Source organism: Peromyscus maniculatus, chromosome 3, assembly GCF_049852395.1.
Source record: "Peromyscus maniculatus bairdii isolate BWxNUB_F1_BW_parent chromosome 3, HU_Pman_BW_mat_3.1, whole genome shotgun sequence".
In the NCBI taxonomy this organism is placed as follows: domain Eukaryota; kingdom Metazoa; phylum Chordata; class Mammalia; order Rodentia; family Cricetidae; genus Peromyscus; species Peromyscus maniculatus.
In genome coordinates, this window is record NC_134854.1 from 150,803,416 (window position 1) to 150,817,631 (window position 14,216).

General features: G+C 44.3%; 1 protein-coding gene across 2 annotated transcripts in view; it reads right to left on the bottom strand.

Annotated features, from left to right (window-relative positions):
- Nucleotides 1–8,573: 8,573 nt before the first annotated feature.
- The window catches only part of LOC102922186 (pregnancy zone protein-like), a 41,313-nt gene continuing 35,670 nt past the window's right edge, over nt 8,574–14,216 (bottom strand). For both annotated transcript variants that reach the window (XM_006987854.4, XM_076568049.1), the window contains exons 28-36: nt 13,976–14,153; nt 13,217–13,440; nt 12,172–12,390; nt 11,879–12,000; nt 11,406–11,496; nt 10,804–10,872; nt 10,291–10,393; nt 9,492–9,533; nt 8,574–8,744 (exon numbers count right to left, since the gene is read on the bottom strand). In XM_006987854.4, the coding sequence (XP_006987916.1) occupies nt 8,722–8,744; nt 9,492–9,533; nt 10,291–10,393; nt 10,804–10,872; nt 11,406–11,496; nt 11,879–12,000; nt 12,172–12,390; nt 13,217–13,440; nt 13,976–14,153 (1,071 nt within the window). In that variant the 3' untranslated portion in view covers nt 8,574–8,721. The remainder of the gene's footprint in view (nt 8,745–9,491; nt 9,534–10,290; nt 10,394–10,803; nt 10,873–11,405; nt 11,497–11,878; nt 12,001–12,171; nt 12,391–13,216; nt 13,441–13,975; nt 14,154–14,216) is intronic.

The window sequence follows — 14,216 nt, forward strand, 5'->3', positions numbered from 1 at the left end:
ACCATGGAGCAGACAGAGATGAATGCTTGCATTCAATTGACCTTTAATTTTTTTTTTAAAGAGGCTCAACATGTTCAGGTTTTATTTATAAAGCCTTTTCCTGCTGTTGTATAGAGAGTAAAAACGTTGCTACCGTCACAGTGTAACTGGTAGGCACAGATGGCTCTCTATGCCACAGCGAGAGTCTTACATGAAAATATTTACAGTTTTTTCTTTTTCTCTTTTTAATTGGAGATGGATTCTTCTCTCATACAGTACATCCCCTACCTCAGTTTCCCTCTATTCCTCCCACTTCTCCTTTATCTCCCCTCTCTCCCAGATCCACTCCCAACATCTTTCTCTTCAGAAAGAAGCAGGCTTCCAAGAGACAGCAACCAAACATGACAAAACAAGATACAACTGGTCCCTTTCTTCCCTTTTTTTATCCAGTCTGGGACTTATGGTTTGGGGCTGTCCACATTTGGGGAGGTCTTCCCTCCTCCATTACTTCTCACTGGAACACTCTCAATCCCACCCGAGTGTATCTCCACGGGACTCTAAAGCCAGTTAAACTGACTATAAAGATTAACTATCACTCAGGTTCAAGAAAGCCACATTGCTCACTTGTGCCTATTACACCTTTGGGAGCTGGGATGCTGAAAATCACAAGGTGGGAGTGATGTCCTGTGCCTGTTTTCCTTAGGAGGTGGAAACTGGGGGAGTTCAAACCTCTGGGAAATACAATGTTGGACTTTGGCAAACTCCTCCTTCCAGAGAAGTGCACAAGACTAGTTTTTCTGGTCCTCTGTCTTGGTGGCTATCAGCTCAAGACTGCTAATCCCTGCCAATCTGTTTTCCTGGTTCAGACTCAAAGGCTGCCTAATCACTGTTGCAGACAACGATGACAACCCCATAAAAAACCTACCTTTTCTCTGTGTTGTCTTCCCACAAACTCCTCTAACTCACCTTACAAACAGTCTGACTCACTCTTTTGGACAAATCAGAAAAAGTCCAACAAAATGACAAATACATCTTTCAGGAAGCTGAGTAAAAACTTGGAGGTGTTGTGGACACTGATGGTGACCATTTGGTTGGTAGCTCCTGTCCTTATCCTTGACCTTCCCCCATAAACTCCTGCCATTCATTTCTTCCAGAGTCCAACAAATCCAACTCCCAATGGTTTCACATGTGACTATGTCCTCCTGATATGTGAGTTCAGATGCCAGTCTCTGACCCAAGGACCCTCTCCCGGCTACCCACCACCAAACAAGGAGCCCTTCTAATGCAATGCTGCCCCACTTCAGCAGGAAGCAGACCGCTTCATAACTTGCATGCTCGATAATCTTTAGGATCTCACCATTTCTATAAAATTATATATATATATATATCTGAGAATGTTAGGGAACCCGAGTCCTCCAGGTTACCAGGTCATAAGCAGAGAGGGCTACAAGAGAGCATGAACACACCCAGGCTTCACCCCTGCTGCTCAGGGATCAGAGGCAGCCTGCCTACTGTCACGTAATGCGGCTCACACATTAACCAGACCCTATTCCCTTCCCCAGACAGAGCGACCCCTGTCATGTGACCCGAGGATGCCCCATTCCCCTACCTTGGTCTGTAGCATAGGTCACATATTAACTGGGCCTGTTTCCCTTGATGCAAGCCCCTCCCCTGTGTCAACAGTAGACACCTTGCTTTGGATGCCTGGTGGTAGTCAGGCCTGTTGTTGGTACAGCTGTTGGCCAAAGGACGATTTGACACAGCTAATCTCTCTCGAGCCCCGTTTCCTTTCCCAGCCTAAATCAAACAGTAATGTTTTTGAGGAAGGGATGTTTACTCAGTTTGGGGGATCATGTGTAGAAAAGAGATACAAAAAGCGTAAATACAAAATCATTTACAAAACTGAGTAATTGATCAGAGGCGCCTGGACGATGGAGGGGCCTAGGCCACCAGACTCACTCTCCTCGGGGTGACTCTACCTGAGGTGAGGCCTCAGTGTGACTTGGAAATTCCCAAGGTGTTCACTTAGTGAAGCAGGAGGTGGCTGAGCAATGATTTCTGGGATGGGGTGGGATGGGGTGGGGTGGGGTTCGTTCTCCACACCGTGTCTGAGAATCTGTCCTTGACTCTGGGTCTCCACTGTCCCCTGACTCAGGTGATAGGCACATCTTCAGAGACTGTCCTTCCCTTGGCTTAAGGTCAGTGTACCAAGGGGCCTGCTCCCTGCTTGTACCTGAAGCAGCTGAGACACACTGACTTGATTCTCATATGATTTTGCCCAGAGTGTGGGTAAGGGAGCTGGCAAATGAGGGACTAGAGACACCCAAAGTCATCTGTCTCTCCGCTTTGAATCTCTTTTATTGGAGGCTTTATTTGAAATTACAGCCTACATCAAAGATACTTCAGCGCAGACAATACTTCCTGATGACCTGGGTTATTGCTTTTTGATTCTAATAAAGGCATTTTATGCAAACACGTGAACACAGAAGATCCTGGGGAATGCCCCAGTACCCCAAGTTCAGCTACAGCCATCAGGCCGAAACCTCCCTCCTCATCCATAGCTCCACCCACACTTTTTGAAAAGAATCCCAGAGAGTGGATTATCAAACATGCTGGTGTTTTTGATCGTCTTATCTTTGTTTATTTTCTTTTCCAGAACCAGCTTCCTTAAAGGAAAAGTGAGATAAGAGAGGGCGGCAGCGGCCGCGGGGTGGGCAGGGGGTTTACAAAAGGGAAACATGTTTTAAGGAAAAGGAGCCCAAAGACTCCAGTGTGGCTTTTATGTCGACCCCTCCGGACTCCTAGACCTTCAGTGAAATAAAGATCAGCTCGGGGCTGGGAAGTCAGTGAAGGAAGTACTCGTCTATGATGTTTTTCAGGGCCCTGTTTTTCCGATCTGAGTGGAATTTCCAGCAAAGAGACTGCCCTGAGGACAGCCTTCTCCCGCAGCTCTCCCCTGCGGCCGATTTCCTCCTGGTGGAGGGGGAGGGAGCCAGGGACGAGAAAACAGAATGGCTCTTGCGCCCTCTGCTGGCTGCCCGCTTGGATGGCCGGCAAGGCCCACAGCAGGGGTGCCGCTAGAAGAATGTTTCTCGGTCTTGCGGTTCCTCCCGGACAAATAATGGAAACACGATGTGGGGGAGGGTCCCTTCAAAGTTTTACCCCCCCCCCCATCTTATCTACAGGCCTTCAGGGCTCACGGACGGCCAGGCCTCCAGTGGGCCGCAGTGGGCCAGCACCTGTGTTAGCAAGCACAGCAGGATGGCAGGCGGGCCAGGTCTCTCGTCCACAGGAGCTGCAGCCTCTTGGGTGTTTCTGGCATTCTGGATGACAGGCACCCGTGACTCCATCATCCCTTTACGTGAAAAGTCAGTGGCAGCGGAGAGCTGTCCCTGTGGACGCACCTGCAGGACCGAAGAGCACAGGCTTTCGTCACGGGCTGTAGCACCACATGCCGTGGGTCAGGGCCACTCAGCCAGCAGGGGGTGCTGGTGACCATGTCTTCTTCCCACCCCCAGCCCTGGTTCGCTCGGACCCCTTCAGACAAGCTTTCCCCTCTGGACAGAGCAGGCCCCCCTCGTAGCTGATGAACCGCTGGGCTGGTCTTTATCAGAGACACGGTCGGTCTCTTGTTCCTGTTGGTTTATCGGACTTCAGAGTTGAGCAGGAGAGAGCTGCGGAAAGGAGGCAGCTGTGTGGACAGAGCCTGGGTGAGACTGGCCTAGCTGATCTTAGGCACCGTGGCTAACGGTGTGAAGGTCTAGACTTGACTGTACAGGCTCCATCTTAGGGAAAGGGCCACCATCTCAGATCACCTGCTGTATTCAGTTCCAGGAAGGACCTCAGGAATGTGCCATGACAACTGGAATGGATACAGAGCAGTATCCTCCTGCAGACATCCTGTCTGCGGTTTATGGCCCTTGAAGATATCTAGATAATCCTGTTGGGCAATCCAGATAATCCTGTTCAGCGGGTTGTGGTTCCCCGACAAAAGTCTAACCCAATGGTTTCAAATGTGGTTTTGTGCCCAAAGTCTAGACCAATAGTTTCAAAAAATCACCTTGCCCCATATCCCTTCTGCTCCACCTCAAGTTGCCAATTCCCGGCTTGTGGTTTTTCTCTATTAAAAACTCTCTACACCTGGGCTTGTGGCCGCTGCCACATTTCCTTCCATCTGCAGTTCGGTGGCCCAGACTGAAGCTGAATAAAAGGACCCTTTTGTGCTTGCATTGGAAACCGGCTCCTTGGTGGTCTCTGGGGGTTTCGAGAAACAGGTACAACAACAGCTTCCCATTGGGATCTCAAAGATGGCACATTCCACTGTGGAGCCACAACAGGGACATTCTACCAGCCTTGTTACACAGAGGCCTGGGACCCCAAGGCAAGAATTATTTTCCTTTTCAATACACGCCTTCTTTACAGAGACTGAGGCAGTCACAACGGGGCATTTGAACAGGTTTCCTCTGCGGTCTATTCCCTGTAGGGGACTTCACTGAGTCAGTTCATTTTCAGACAGTGAATGGCACAGGAACGTCAACGTGTTGGTTTGTGAACACAGAGGACCTGGAACTTTGCAGCACCACACTCCTGTACCCTCAGTTAGGTAGAAGGTGGCAGCTGATAACGGCCAAGGAAAAGCATTCTTGGGGGCTGGCAGGTGCCTAGGGCTCAGTGTGGTGTCTGAAGACCGTGGAGTAGTGGAGAGCCTGATACAGGCGTCTGAATCTCTTCCAGGACCATAGCTGGACTCTGTTCTTCCTAGTTCTCAAGTGTCCATGACCCCTGACATTTGAGGGCATTCCCACACCCCTCACTCACTCCAAGACTCTAGGATACAGTATATAGCTTCTCTCCTGGTCTCTGCACCTCCTTCAGGCCCCTCCAAGGCCAACAAGAAGTCGAGAAAGGAGGGCTCTGTGGGCGCTGGCCTTTCGCCCCCACATCCTTCCCTGTCAGTTGTTATCTGAGCATCCTACCTCTGCTGCTATCAGAGTCCTCGTGGCGGCAAAGCACATTCAGGCTAAGACAGAACCCACACGCCACCTGAGCGGCAGTGCCCAGCTTTCCTGTCCTTCCAGACACTGCCACTGGGTGGCGCCCGAGAGCACCACCCAGATTGCTCTACAAAAACACCCAGCTGTCCACACTTCCCAGAAATGACTCTATATCAGAAAGTCAATATTGGGCAAATGGATGTGCTTCAACTGTCCATGACCCGAGACGATACAGCAAAGCAGGGTTCCAATGTGGTTAGAGTATAAACATAACAGGGTCCATTCTGCTTATTCTTTCTTTCTCTCTTTCTTTCTCTCTCTCTCTCTCTCTCTCTCTCTCTCTCTTTCTTTCTTTCTTTCTTTCTTTCTCTCTCTCTCTCTCTCTCTCTCTCTCTCTCTCTCTCTCTCTCTCTCCCTCCCTCCCTCCCTCCCTCCCTCCCTCCCTCCCTCTCTCTCTCTCTCTCTCTCTCTCTCTCTCTCTCTCTCTCTCTCTCTTCCTTTCTTTCTTGAGGGTAGATTTCCTGAAATAGTCTAGCCACAGCAAGAACCCTTCAATGAGGCATTAGGCCCTGCTCCATCTCCCCTACTTACCCACCAGGCAGCACAGCACAGACTGTCAGGTGACCTCTTAACGCTATTTGTGTTTCTTCCTATTACGGCCTGTGCCTTTATTCCTGTTAAGTGTCTACCTACTTCACAAAACACTTTGGTTTCATAGCTGGGGTGTGGGTCAGTGTTGAGTGCTCTCCTGGTCTTCCTGAGACCCTGGGTTCAATACCCAGCATTGTAAAGGTAGTTGAGCCAACCTATAATTAAAAAATATAATATCTGAATCTGTGAAGATGGCTCATTGGGTAAAAGCACTTGCTATGCAAGCGTGAGGACCTGGGTTTGAATTCCCAGCATGCAATAAAAAAGCTGAGCATGGCTGCATGCGCCTGTAACCCTGCTGTTGGAATGAGGAGACAGGTGGCTCCTAGGAGCTCACTGGCCAGCCTACATAGCCAGCTCCTGGCTCACTGAGGGATCCTGTCACATGGGAGTCAGATAGAGACCAACAGAAGAGGATACCAATGTCTTCCTTAGGCCTCTGCTTGTGTGGTTGCACACCCACAACTTTATAGTCACATGTATGCAACACACACACACACACACACACACACACACACCACACCACACCACACACACTATGGAGTTCAAAAGCAACTCAAGAAAATTCAATGCTGTGAAACATGAAGGCTTATTTAAGAGGTGCTTTCTAGTGTTCAGTTGTAGCTAATTCTTTGGATTACAACATCAGCATTTTGCTGAATTTAGGAATTAGGTTATCATATCTTAACATAGTAATGATCTCTCCCTGGTGCCTCCTATAGATCCTGGTGAAGATACAATTTTAACATTTCCCAGATAGTCTCTCCGTCTCTAGAGACATTCCTATCAAAACTTTCATGGGGAATCTTTTATGCTTTGCTTCTATTAAGAATAAACTACACTCAGGATATAATGTATGAGAGAAGAATAAATATATAAAAAAGAATATATTGTATATCCAGGTTGAGTTTCATATATCTGTAATCCCAGCACTTGGGAGGCTGAGGCAGGAGGGTTTTGAGTTTGAGGCTAGCTTGTAATACACAGCAAGATTATGTCTCATAAAACCAAAACCAAAACCAAACCAAACCAAACCAAAACAAAACAAACCAAAACAAACCAAAACAAAACAAAACCCAAACCCCAAACTGCTCACCCTCCAAAGCCCCTCTAAGACTCCTAAATCAAGTCAAATCAAAGTATCCCCTAACAAGCACACAAACCGAGGAGCCAAGCCTATTTTGCAATTCTGGACTAGGCTGGGCTAGATGGCACTGGGGCACCACAAAAAGACTCTGCCCAGACAAATGATGTCATCAGACATTTCCAGTATCTCACTGTAGATCTATGCCGTGCCTAGTGCTCTATCACATTCTGGAAGATAGCACACGATCTACACACCAGAGTTTAAAATACGTACAGATCAGACTGAGCTCACAAATCATGAGCGACTGATCTGCTGCTACTCACTCATCTGATGCTTACAACATTGTGGAAACATCAGAGGATGAACAGACACACTCAGAACTGTCTCTCCACATTCTGGCTGGTCCATCTGTGGGGCTCTGTAGCCCATGGGTGTGGAATTCATTGGAAACAAGTGTCTATCCATGCCTCAGTCTGAGCAGCTATGGGTGATGTCACCTTAGAGTTGGGCAGTAATTTCTGGGAGTGAACATTAATGAGACAAGGTACCTGAGAACCAAAAGACAGGTCAGTCTGAAGACAAGAGAACATAGAGCAGGCAGGGCCAATGCTCAGTGCCAGATGTGGCGTCTCCTGAGGCAGAGGCCAGCTCTGTCTGAACACTGATGGGAGAACTGATGTTCTTTTGACACTGCTGCACATGCTTAGAAATGCAGAGAGCAGGGGGTGGGGTGGGGTCGGGGAGTGGGGCTAGAGGGATGGCGCAGGGGTTACTGGCTGCTCTTCCAGGGGTCCTGAGTTCAATTCCCAGCAACCACATGGTGGCTCCCAACCATCTATAATAGGATCTGATGCCCTCATGCAGGTATACATGCACAGCACTCATACATAAAATATTTTTTTTTAAAAAAGAAAAAGAAATACAGAGAGCAACACAGAACTCAAGGGTTTAGATGTAGATTCTCTAGTCACTGAACACAAAGCACCCAAGATGTGTCCTTAACCCATGAATGAGCTCCCCTGCCCCACCACACTGAGATGCTCCTCACTGAAAATGAACAAGTTGTTCCAAAGCTAGAGGAGGAGGCTGTGGAAAAAAAAAAGATATTCCAGAAGAAACCAAGACACAACTTATGGCATGGGAACAAATTCAACATAAAAATATGCAAATAAAATGGAGGCCTGTTGGTTGTCTTCATTTGTAAGCACGTTAAGTGCTCTTACGAGATAGATCAAATGAAATTACATATTGAAGTTAGAAAGTCTTTAAAATAAACTGGAAAAGAAAGACCAACCTAGTTACTCTCACTCCTGACATCACCCCTTTCTCCCTTTATCTGGAATTCTTTTAGTTTATTCACAGACACACTTGGGCAGGTGTGCAGCATGTAATATTGCGCAATGGCACCCCCGGTGTAAACACACTTTGTTAGACCGTCATTGGCCTGTTGAGCATTTGGGCTGTTTTCCAATGTTAGGAACCACGGGTTTATTTCCCCCGTGTTCTTGTGGGCTAACCAAACACTTTAAGACAATTCCACATCATAGTGTTTTCTAGCATATCTCTTTTTGTAACTTCTTTAGGTACTGTTAAAGTGCCATGGAGGAAAAAAACAAAACATATTTCAGAAAATAAATATAATGATAAAAGTACACAAAGAGCCGGGCGGTGGTGGCGCACGCCTTTAATCCCAGCACTCGGGAGGCAGAGCCAGGTGGATCTCTGTGAGTTCGAGGCCAGCCTGGGCTACCAAGTGAGTTCCAGGAAAGGCACAAAGCCACACAGAGAAACCCTGTCTCGAAAAAACCAAAAAAAAAAAAAAAAAAAAAAAAAAAAAAAAAAAGTACACAAAGAAAAGAAAATGTAGTTATAAATGTCATAACTTTATTCAATATATAAATTTTATGTGTCTCTAGTTCCCTTCCATTTATTTCCCTGCCTTTTCTTCTAACAGCTCTTGGTTCTTCATGTCTGGAGAAGTCCAATGATGAGATCTACAGGTTCCCAGTTTTAAGCATTTCTTTGTTCAGAGTCTAAACAGAAGAACAGAAATATCAAAGGAAGTAAAAAAAAAAACCTACTAAAAGAACTAATTTAATATTCAATTCTAAATCTTTAAATTTAATTATCTTTAACGAGGAAACTGCTCTCAGATTTCCTTCCAAGTTTAAAAACAGAGCCAAAGGTGCCATAGAAAGTGATTCATTGTGAAAGACCAACCCTGCAAATCAACCTAAAGGAATGTCTTCTAGATGAGCTCTCTCACGCTGTGCTCTATGGCTAATTGCAGGGACACTGAATTTAACCACCGCACATTTAAAAATGTCTTAAAAATGTGGGTGGCCACTGGGTATAGAATGTAAACATTAGTTGATTTAATTTTATGCTTTAAACATTCTTTTATATATATTTTTAATTTGAGAAATTATATGTATTTCGATTATATTATTTCCCCTCCCCCAACTCCTCCCAGATCTTCCTCCCTACCCAACTTCATGTTCATGTTCTCTCTCTCTCTCTCTCTCTCTCTCTCTCTCTCTCTCTCTCTTTTAAATTTAGTTAAAAATAAGTCACTCCCAGGTACTAGTAATTATATTTCAACAGCATATTTCTATTAAAAATTCTACAATGTGTCTGATATAGTCCAATTAATTGACAATACATTAGATTTTATATAATATAAAATGTTATATTAAAAAAACATCCTAGTATGGAGAACTCAAGTGGGTGCTCATTTATTTTCTTTAGATTGGTATTAGATTTGACTATTTATACCGTACCAGTACTGAAAGGGGCACTGTATTCTTCAATGGCGAATTCATCTAGAACACAGAAATAATTGGGCAGAAAGTAGTTAATTGTGAGTAAACCCTGTAAGCGAAGAATGAAAGCATAAATCACAGAATCAATGAAAATAAATTGTATACTGAGTTATTTTGATTGGGGCTGGAGACTAAGAGAACCAGGGCTCTGGAACAGAACGGAGGGGCGGGCTACAGGCTTGCTGTGCCTCTGTGTACCCACAAGACTCAGAAAATCCCTTCCCGTGGCTGTGATTCCCTGCTGGCATTGTGCCTTCCTCTCTGCGCCTTTCCTGAATTTAACGAGGAGACATCGTTTCATTCTGTTAACGTGGTATGCCGGCAAGTTTCAAGTTCAAAGTCGGGAACAAACGAAAGAATTTCCTGCTCTATCTAGTCTCTTCCCATTTTGTGGGGTTTATATTAAAAAAAAAATATATCAAATGGTAGGTTCTAACACATCAGTAGCAAGATGTGATTTAAAAAAAAAATTGCTATTCTCACCTTTCCAGAATAATCCAGCCTAGAGCAAGCACCTTTAAAGGGAAATTTAGGTAGAACTCTTGACCAATTGTTTCATGATGTCTCCATTAGAGTGGCCTTAAGGCTTGTGTAAGTGAACCCAAGAGATTAATAAACAAAAACATAATTATAAGTGACCATAAACTCACTTTTTCCTTCAGTAAGAGATTGTGGAGTTTTATTTTCTTTAAAATAACCTTTAATTAGACTAGGCATCATTGCCTATCAAAGCTCGGCATATCTGGGTTCCACTTACCTGTCTCGTAATAATCGTAGACTTTTATTGGCGCTGGTTTTAAGTTCTTTACTGGGATGTCTTGTTCCACTAAGAAGGAGAAACTCAGGATTTGGTTGGTTAGCTGCAGAGATGAGAGAACAGATTGGACTCAATGATTAACTTGGTCGTTGCTCACCATTTTGTTTTCTTAAGCTATGCTAAGCTGTAGGAGTGTGCTGTCTCCTGTCTTATAGCCTAGAAGAGATTGGGACGTTTTGTTCTCTATAACATAATTATCAAAAGATGAAAGAACAAAAGTTCTGTGGATGGTCAAGTGTCATAAACAGCTTTGCTGACCAGTCCTGGTCCCATTTTTTTTTTTTGTAGCTATTTGTCCGTGTGTGTGTGTGTGTGTGTGTGTGTGTGTGTGTGTGTGTGTGTGTGTGTGTGTGGTGTATGATAAAGGGGTGGTAGATACTGGTCTTTGGAATCTTGATGGTCTGGTTAAACACTGCAGCAATTCTTACAGACCCCAGAGTCACAAAGTCTTACCTTTTCAATGTAGACTAGAACATGGTTGGTGTTCACTTCAGTCCTCTGAATGTTAGGCTGGGTTTGGAGCTGTTGATAACCCAGAATTATGGAGTGAGGTAGGTTTATGCTAGGAGCAGTTTTCAGGCATTTTTTTCATATAAAAGGTTTCTCTGGAGAATCTAAACTACTGATTTTTTATTTCTTTAGGAACACTAGTCATAATGACAATATTTATTGAATCCTTTCTATTCATATGTATGTATATAGACACATATACTAGAAATTTATAAGGATATATATATATATATATGTATATATATATATGCATATATACAGGTTTTGAAAGTGTGTCCACAAACCTGATAGCTAATGACTTACTAGAATTGGGTATAGGCTAGAACTTAGGCCTCATACCCAACACACTATAGCCAGTATAAACAGTAATAAATGATGAAATCATGCTCTGGAGAGGCAGATTTGCAGGAGTAAGCGTTTTGAAAACTACATCAATAAAATCAAGTAGACAAACAGTATTGCACTGCCACCTGCAAGAGCTGGTGATAACCGTTTCCACCAACGGTTTAGTGTTCAGCCTTTGCTGCTGATGGCGTAGGGTTTACCTTTTTCACGGATGGCTTCACAGGGATGAAGCCTGATACCATCTTCACATCAACAATGACCATGTTGGAGCTGGGGCGTTCTCCAGTATAACTGTGAAGGGAACACACAGAGATAAGTCCTTCTGACAAGGTTCCATGGGATTGACTGAAGCCAGAAGTCTAACCTTCTACTCAGTTTCTCTATCTACCATATCTGTGTAGTTGTTTGGAAATCTCACCATTTTCCTCCCCTCTCTTTAGATAGATTACGTATGTATGTATTTATATGTATATGTATGCATGTATATATATATTCCTGAGATGATATATTCTCAATGCTAAGGCCTTTCAGTAAGAGTTAAGAAAAAGTCCTGGTTCACGAATACAAGATCCCATTTTTGATAAGATTAACTTTGCACAATACATTTCTTTCACAGACATTAACACATTTTCCCCATGTCTTATAAGCAGACTGGTTGCCACTTAGGATTTACCTTATGTTAATGTGAATCTGGAATGTTCTGTGATCATCAGCGTTTAGGGGGAGAGTATCAACATGAAGACTGAAGGGTGCTTTCCCGTCTGTCTTTGGAAGGATGTTGTATTTTAGAGATGTCTGAAAACAAGAGCAAAATTCTTTGTCTCAGTGCTGAAAGCAGCCCACAGCCTCTTCTAAGTAACTCAGCTCTTCACTTAACACAGATTTCCTTTTTGATTTTGCAATGAAAATGTAACCTTTGAGACGTTCTCTCCCGTGTGCCCATTCTCTGGGCCCTGGCGGCCTCACCTGGAGGTACACACATCCTGACCCTGACACTTTGGTGGCATAATTTCCTGGAAGATCTGGCAGCCTGACTTCCTGCAGCAGCAGGCGGTTGGTATTGCGAACATGGAACTCCTGAGAGAAGGTCCCTGAAGACTTGATGGTGACCAACGCTTCTTTCTGACTTCTTGTGAAAGTGGCTGCTCCATACTTGGAGAGGGCCTGGAGAGCCACCACTGTATCCTGAGGGAAAAAAGGTACAGAAATGCAGTGGATGCAGCAATAGCAGGCCGCGCTGAGTGCACAACGTCAACACCGCTTCCCTTCAGGATCATTTAGTCAAAACCACAGCTCATTAGTTTAATTTCAATACAGTTCATTCTTGCTTACTAATGGTGACCCAGTCTGTGTATTTCAGGGGGAATAAGATTTATCATTTACACAGACTACAATATATATGGAAATATGAACTGAACATATATTATTAGTAATTTATAAATTGTATAGCAATATTTGTTGTAGAAACTTGAAGTGGGGAAGAAAATGTAGGCTAAGATAGAAAAAGAAGATTAAAGATGAGAAATCAGATGATTTTTGAATAATGAAAAGTATTTATGGAGGGGGAGAGGAGCATTATGGAAGAGCTGGGATGTTTTTAGTGGTCCCAGAAATAGCAGCAAGTCCATTCCAGAAACATCATAAGGACTTGCTTAATCAGCTGGGTGCACACACATTGACTGCAGACAGGAAATGGCTCAGGCAGAATTAGAGAATTTTAGTCGGTGGATGAAAATAAGGTTTATTTTCTCATGGAAAATATTCCACAAAAATATTGCTCTGGGAAACCGACCCCTGGCGATGCTGAGGACCTGCTTTGAGGAGAGGAGAATGAGAATGGAAAGAGGACAGAGCAGTGGTCCATGTGTGAATTAGGCTGGGACTTGGTGATGGAGGAACAGAGAAAGTATGCATTAGAAATGATGACGCAGCTGTCTGATCCCTAGAATACGTTTGTGTTCATATGTGGATTAGTTGATTTATCTTTCCCTCGTAGGGTCTCTCCACAGACCTGAGTGGAGGAGAAACCCCCATGGGAGTTCTGTTGCCTGATGATCCATTTCACAATTTGGGATGCTGAAGACAGGTCCTCTGAAGATGGGGAAGGCAAAGCCGTAAGATAGGCAAGAAGCACGTAAGCTGTCATTTCCACTTCAGCAGAAGGGGCCCGCAGTTGATAGTAAGGTGTCTTCACTTCCTGAACATTCCCAGGACGTCGCCAGTGGATTGAATCCTCTTTCAAAAGGAAAGGATAAAATTTTAAGCTTAAAACATAGTTTTTAAAATCTAGCCCGTAAGTGATGATTAGTTCAGCTAATGAATTGGAACACATGAAATGAATGGATGCTTTAGAACAATCACAAGCAGACTTTTATTTATTTATTCATTCATTCATTTTTTTTTTAAATAGGTTCTCACTATCTAGACCAGGCTGGCCTTGAACTCCAACTCAGAGATCCACCTGTCTCTGCCTCCTAAGTGCTGGGATTAAGGCATGAGCCACCCTGCTTAGTAACAAGCAAATCTTTACCAAAAAGCACATCAAGCTCCCTGGTGATCTTTGGGTTCCTTTACATACTTGTGTAGCACCAGAGGTTGGATCTTATAACATCAGTAATGTGTGTGTCAATAAAATGGTTCCTGTCACTTAAGCGTTGGGTCAATGACAGTTTCTCTTGTTGTCTTTCTAGTTAAGGTAGGACAAAAGTGACTCTGCCTTTGCATCACCAGTGACTTCTACTTAGATACTCTTTGCAATAGAAGTTCCTACCTTCTTTCACAGCCTCTCTGTTTAGTGATTCAAGCAGCTCACTTCGCTTGGCTTGGTTTCCTGCCAGTGCGAAGGCATAGGCCAACAATGCCTTGGTATAGATATGACTTCCCTGGCTCTCTGAGATGGAAGCCCAGGCTGTTTCCAGGCAAAATAGAGCATTTCGGACCATGCTGTGCTATAAAAGAAAATGAAAGCCAATTTCAAAATAACAGAACCAGACTAAGGAACTACCCCCAGG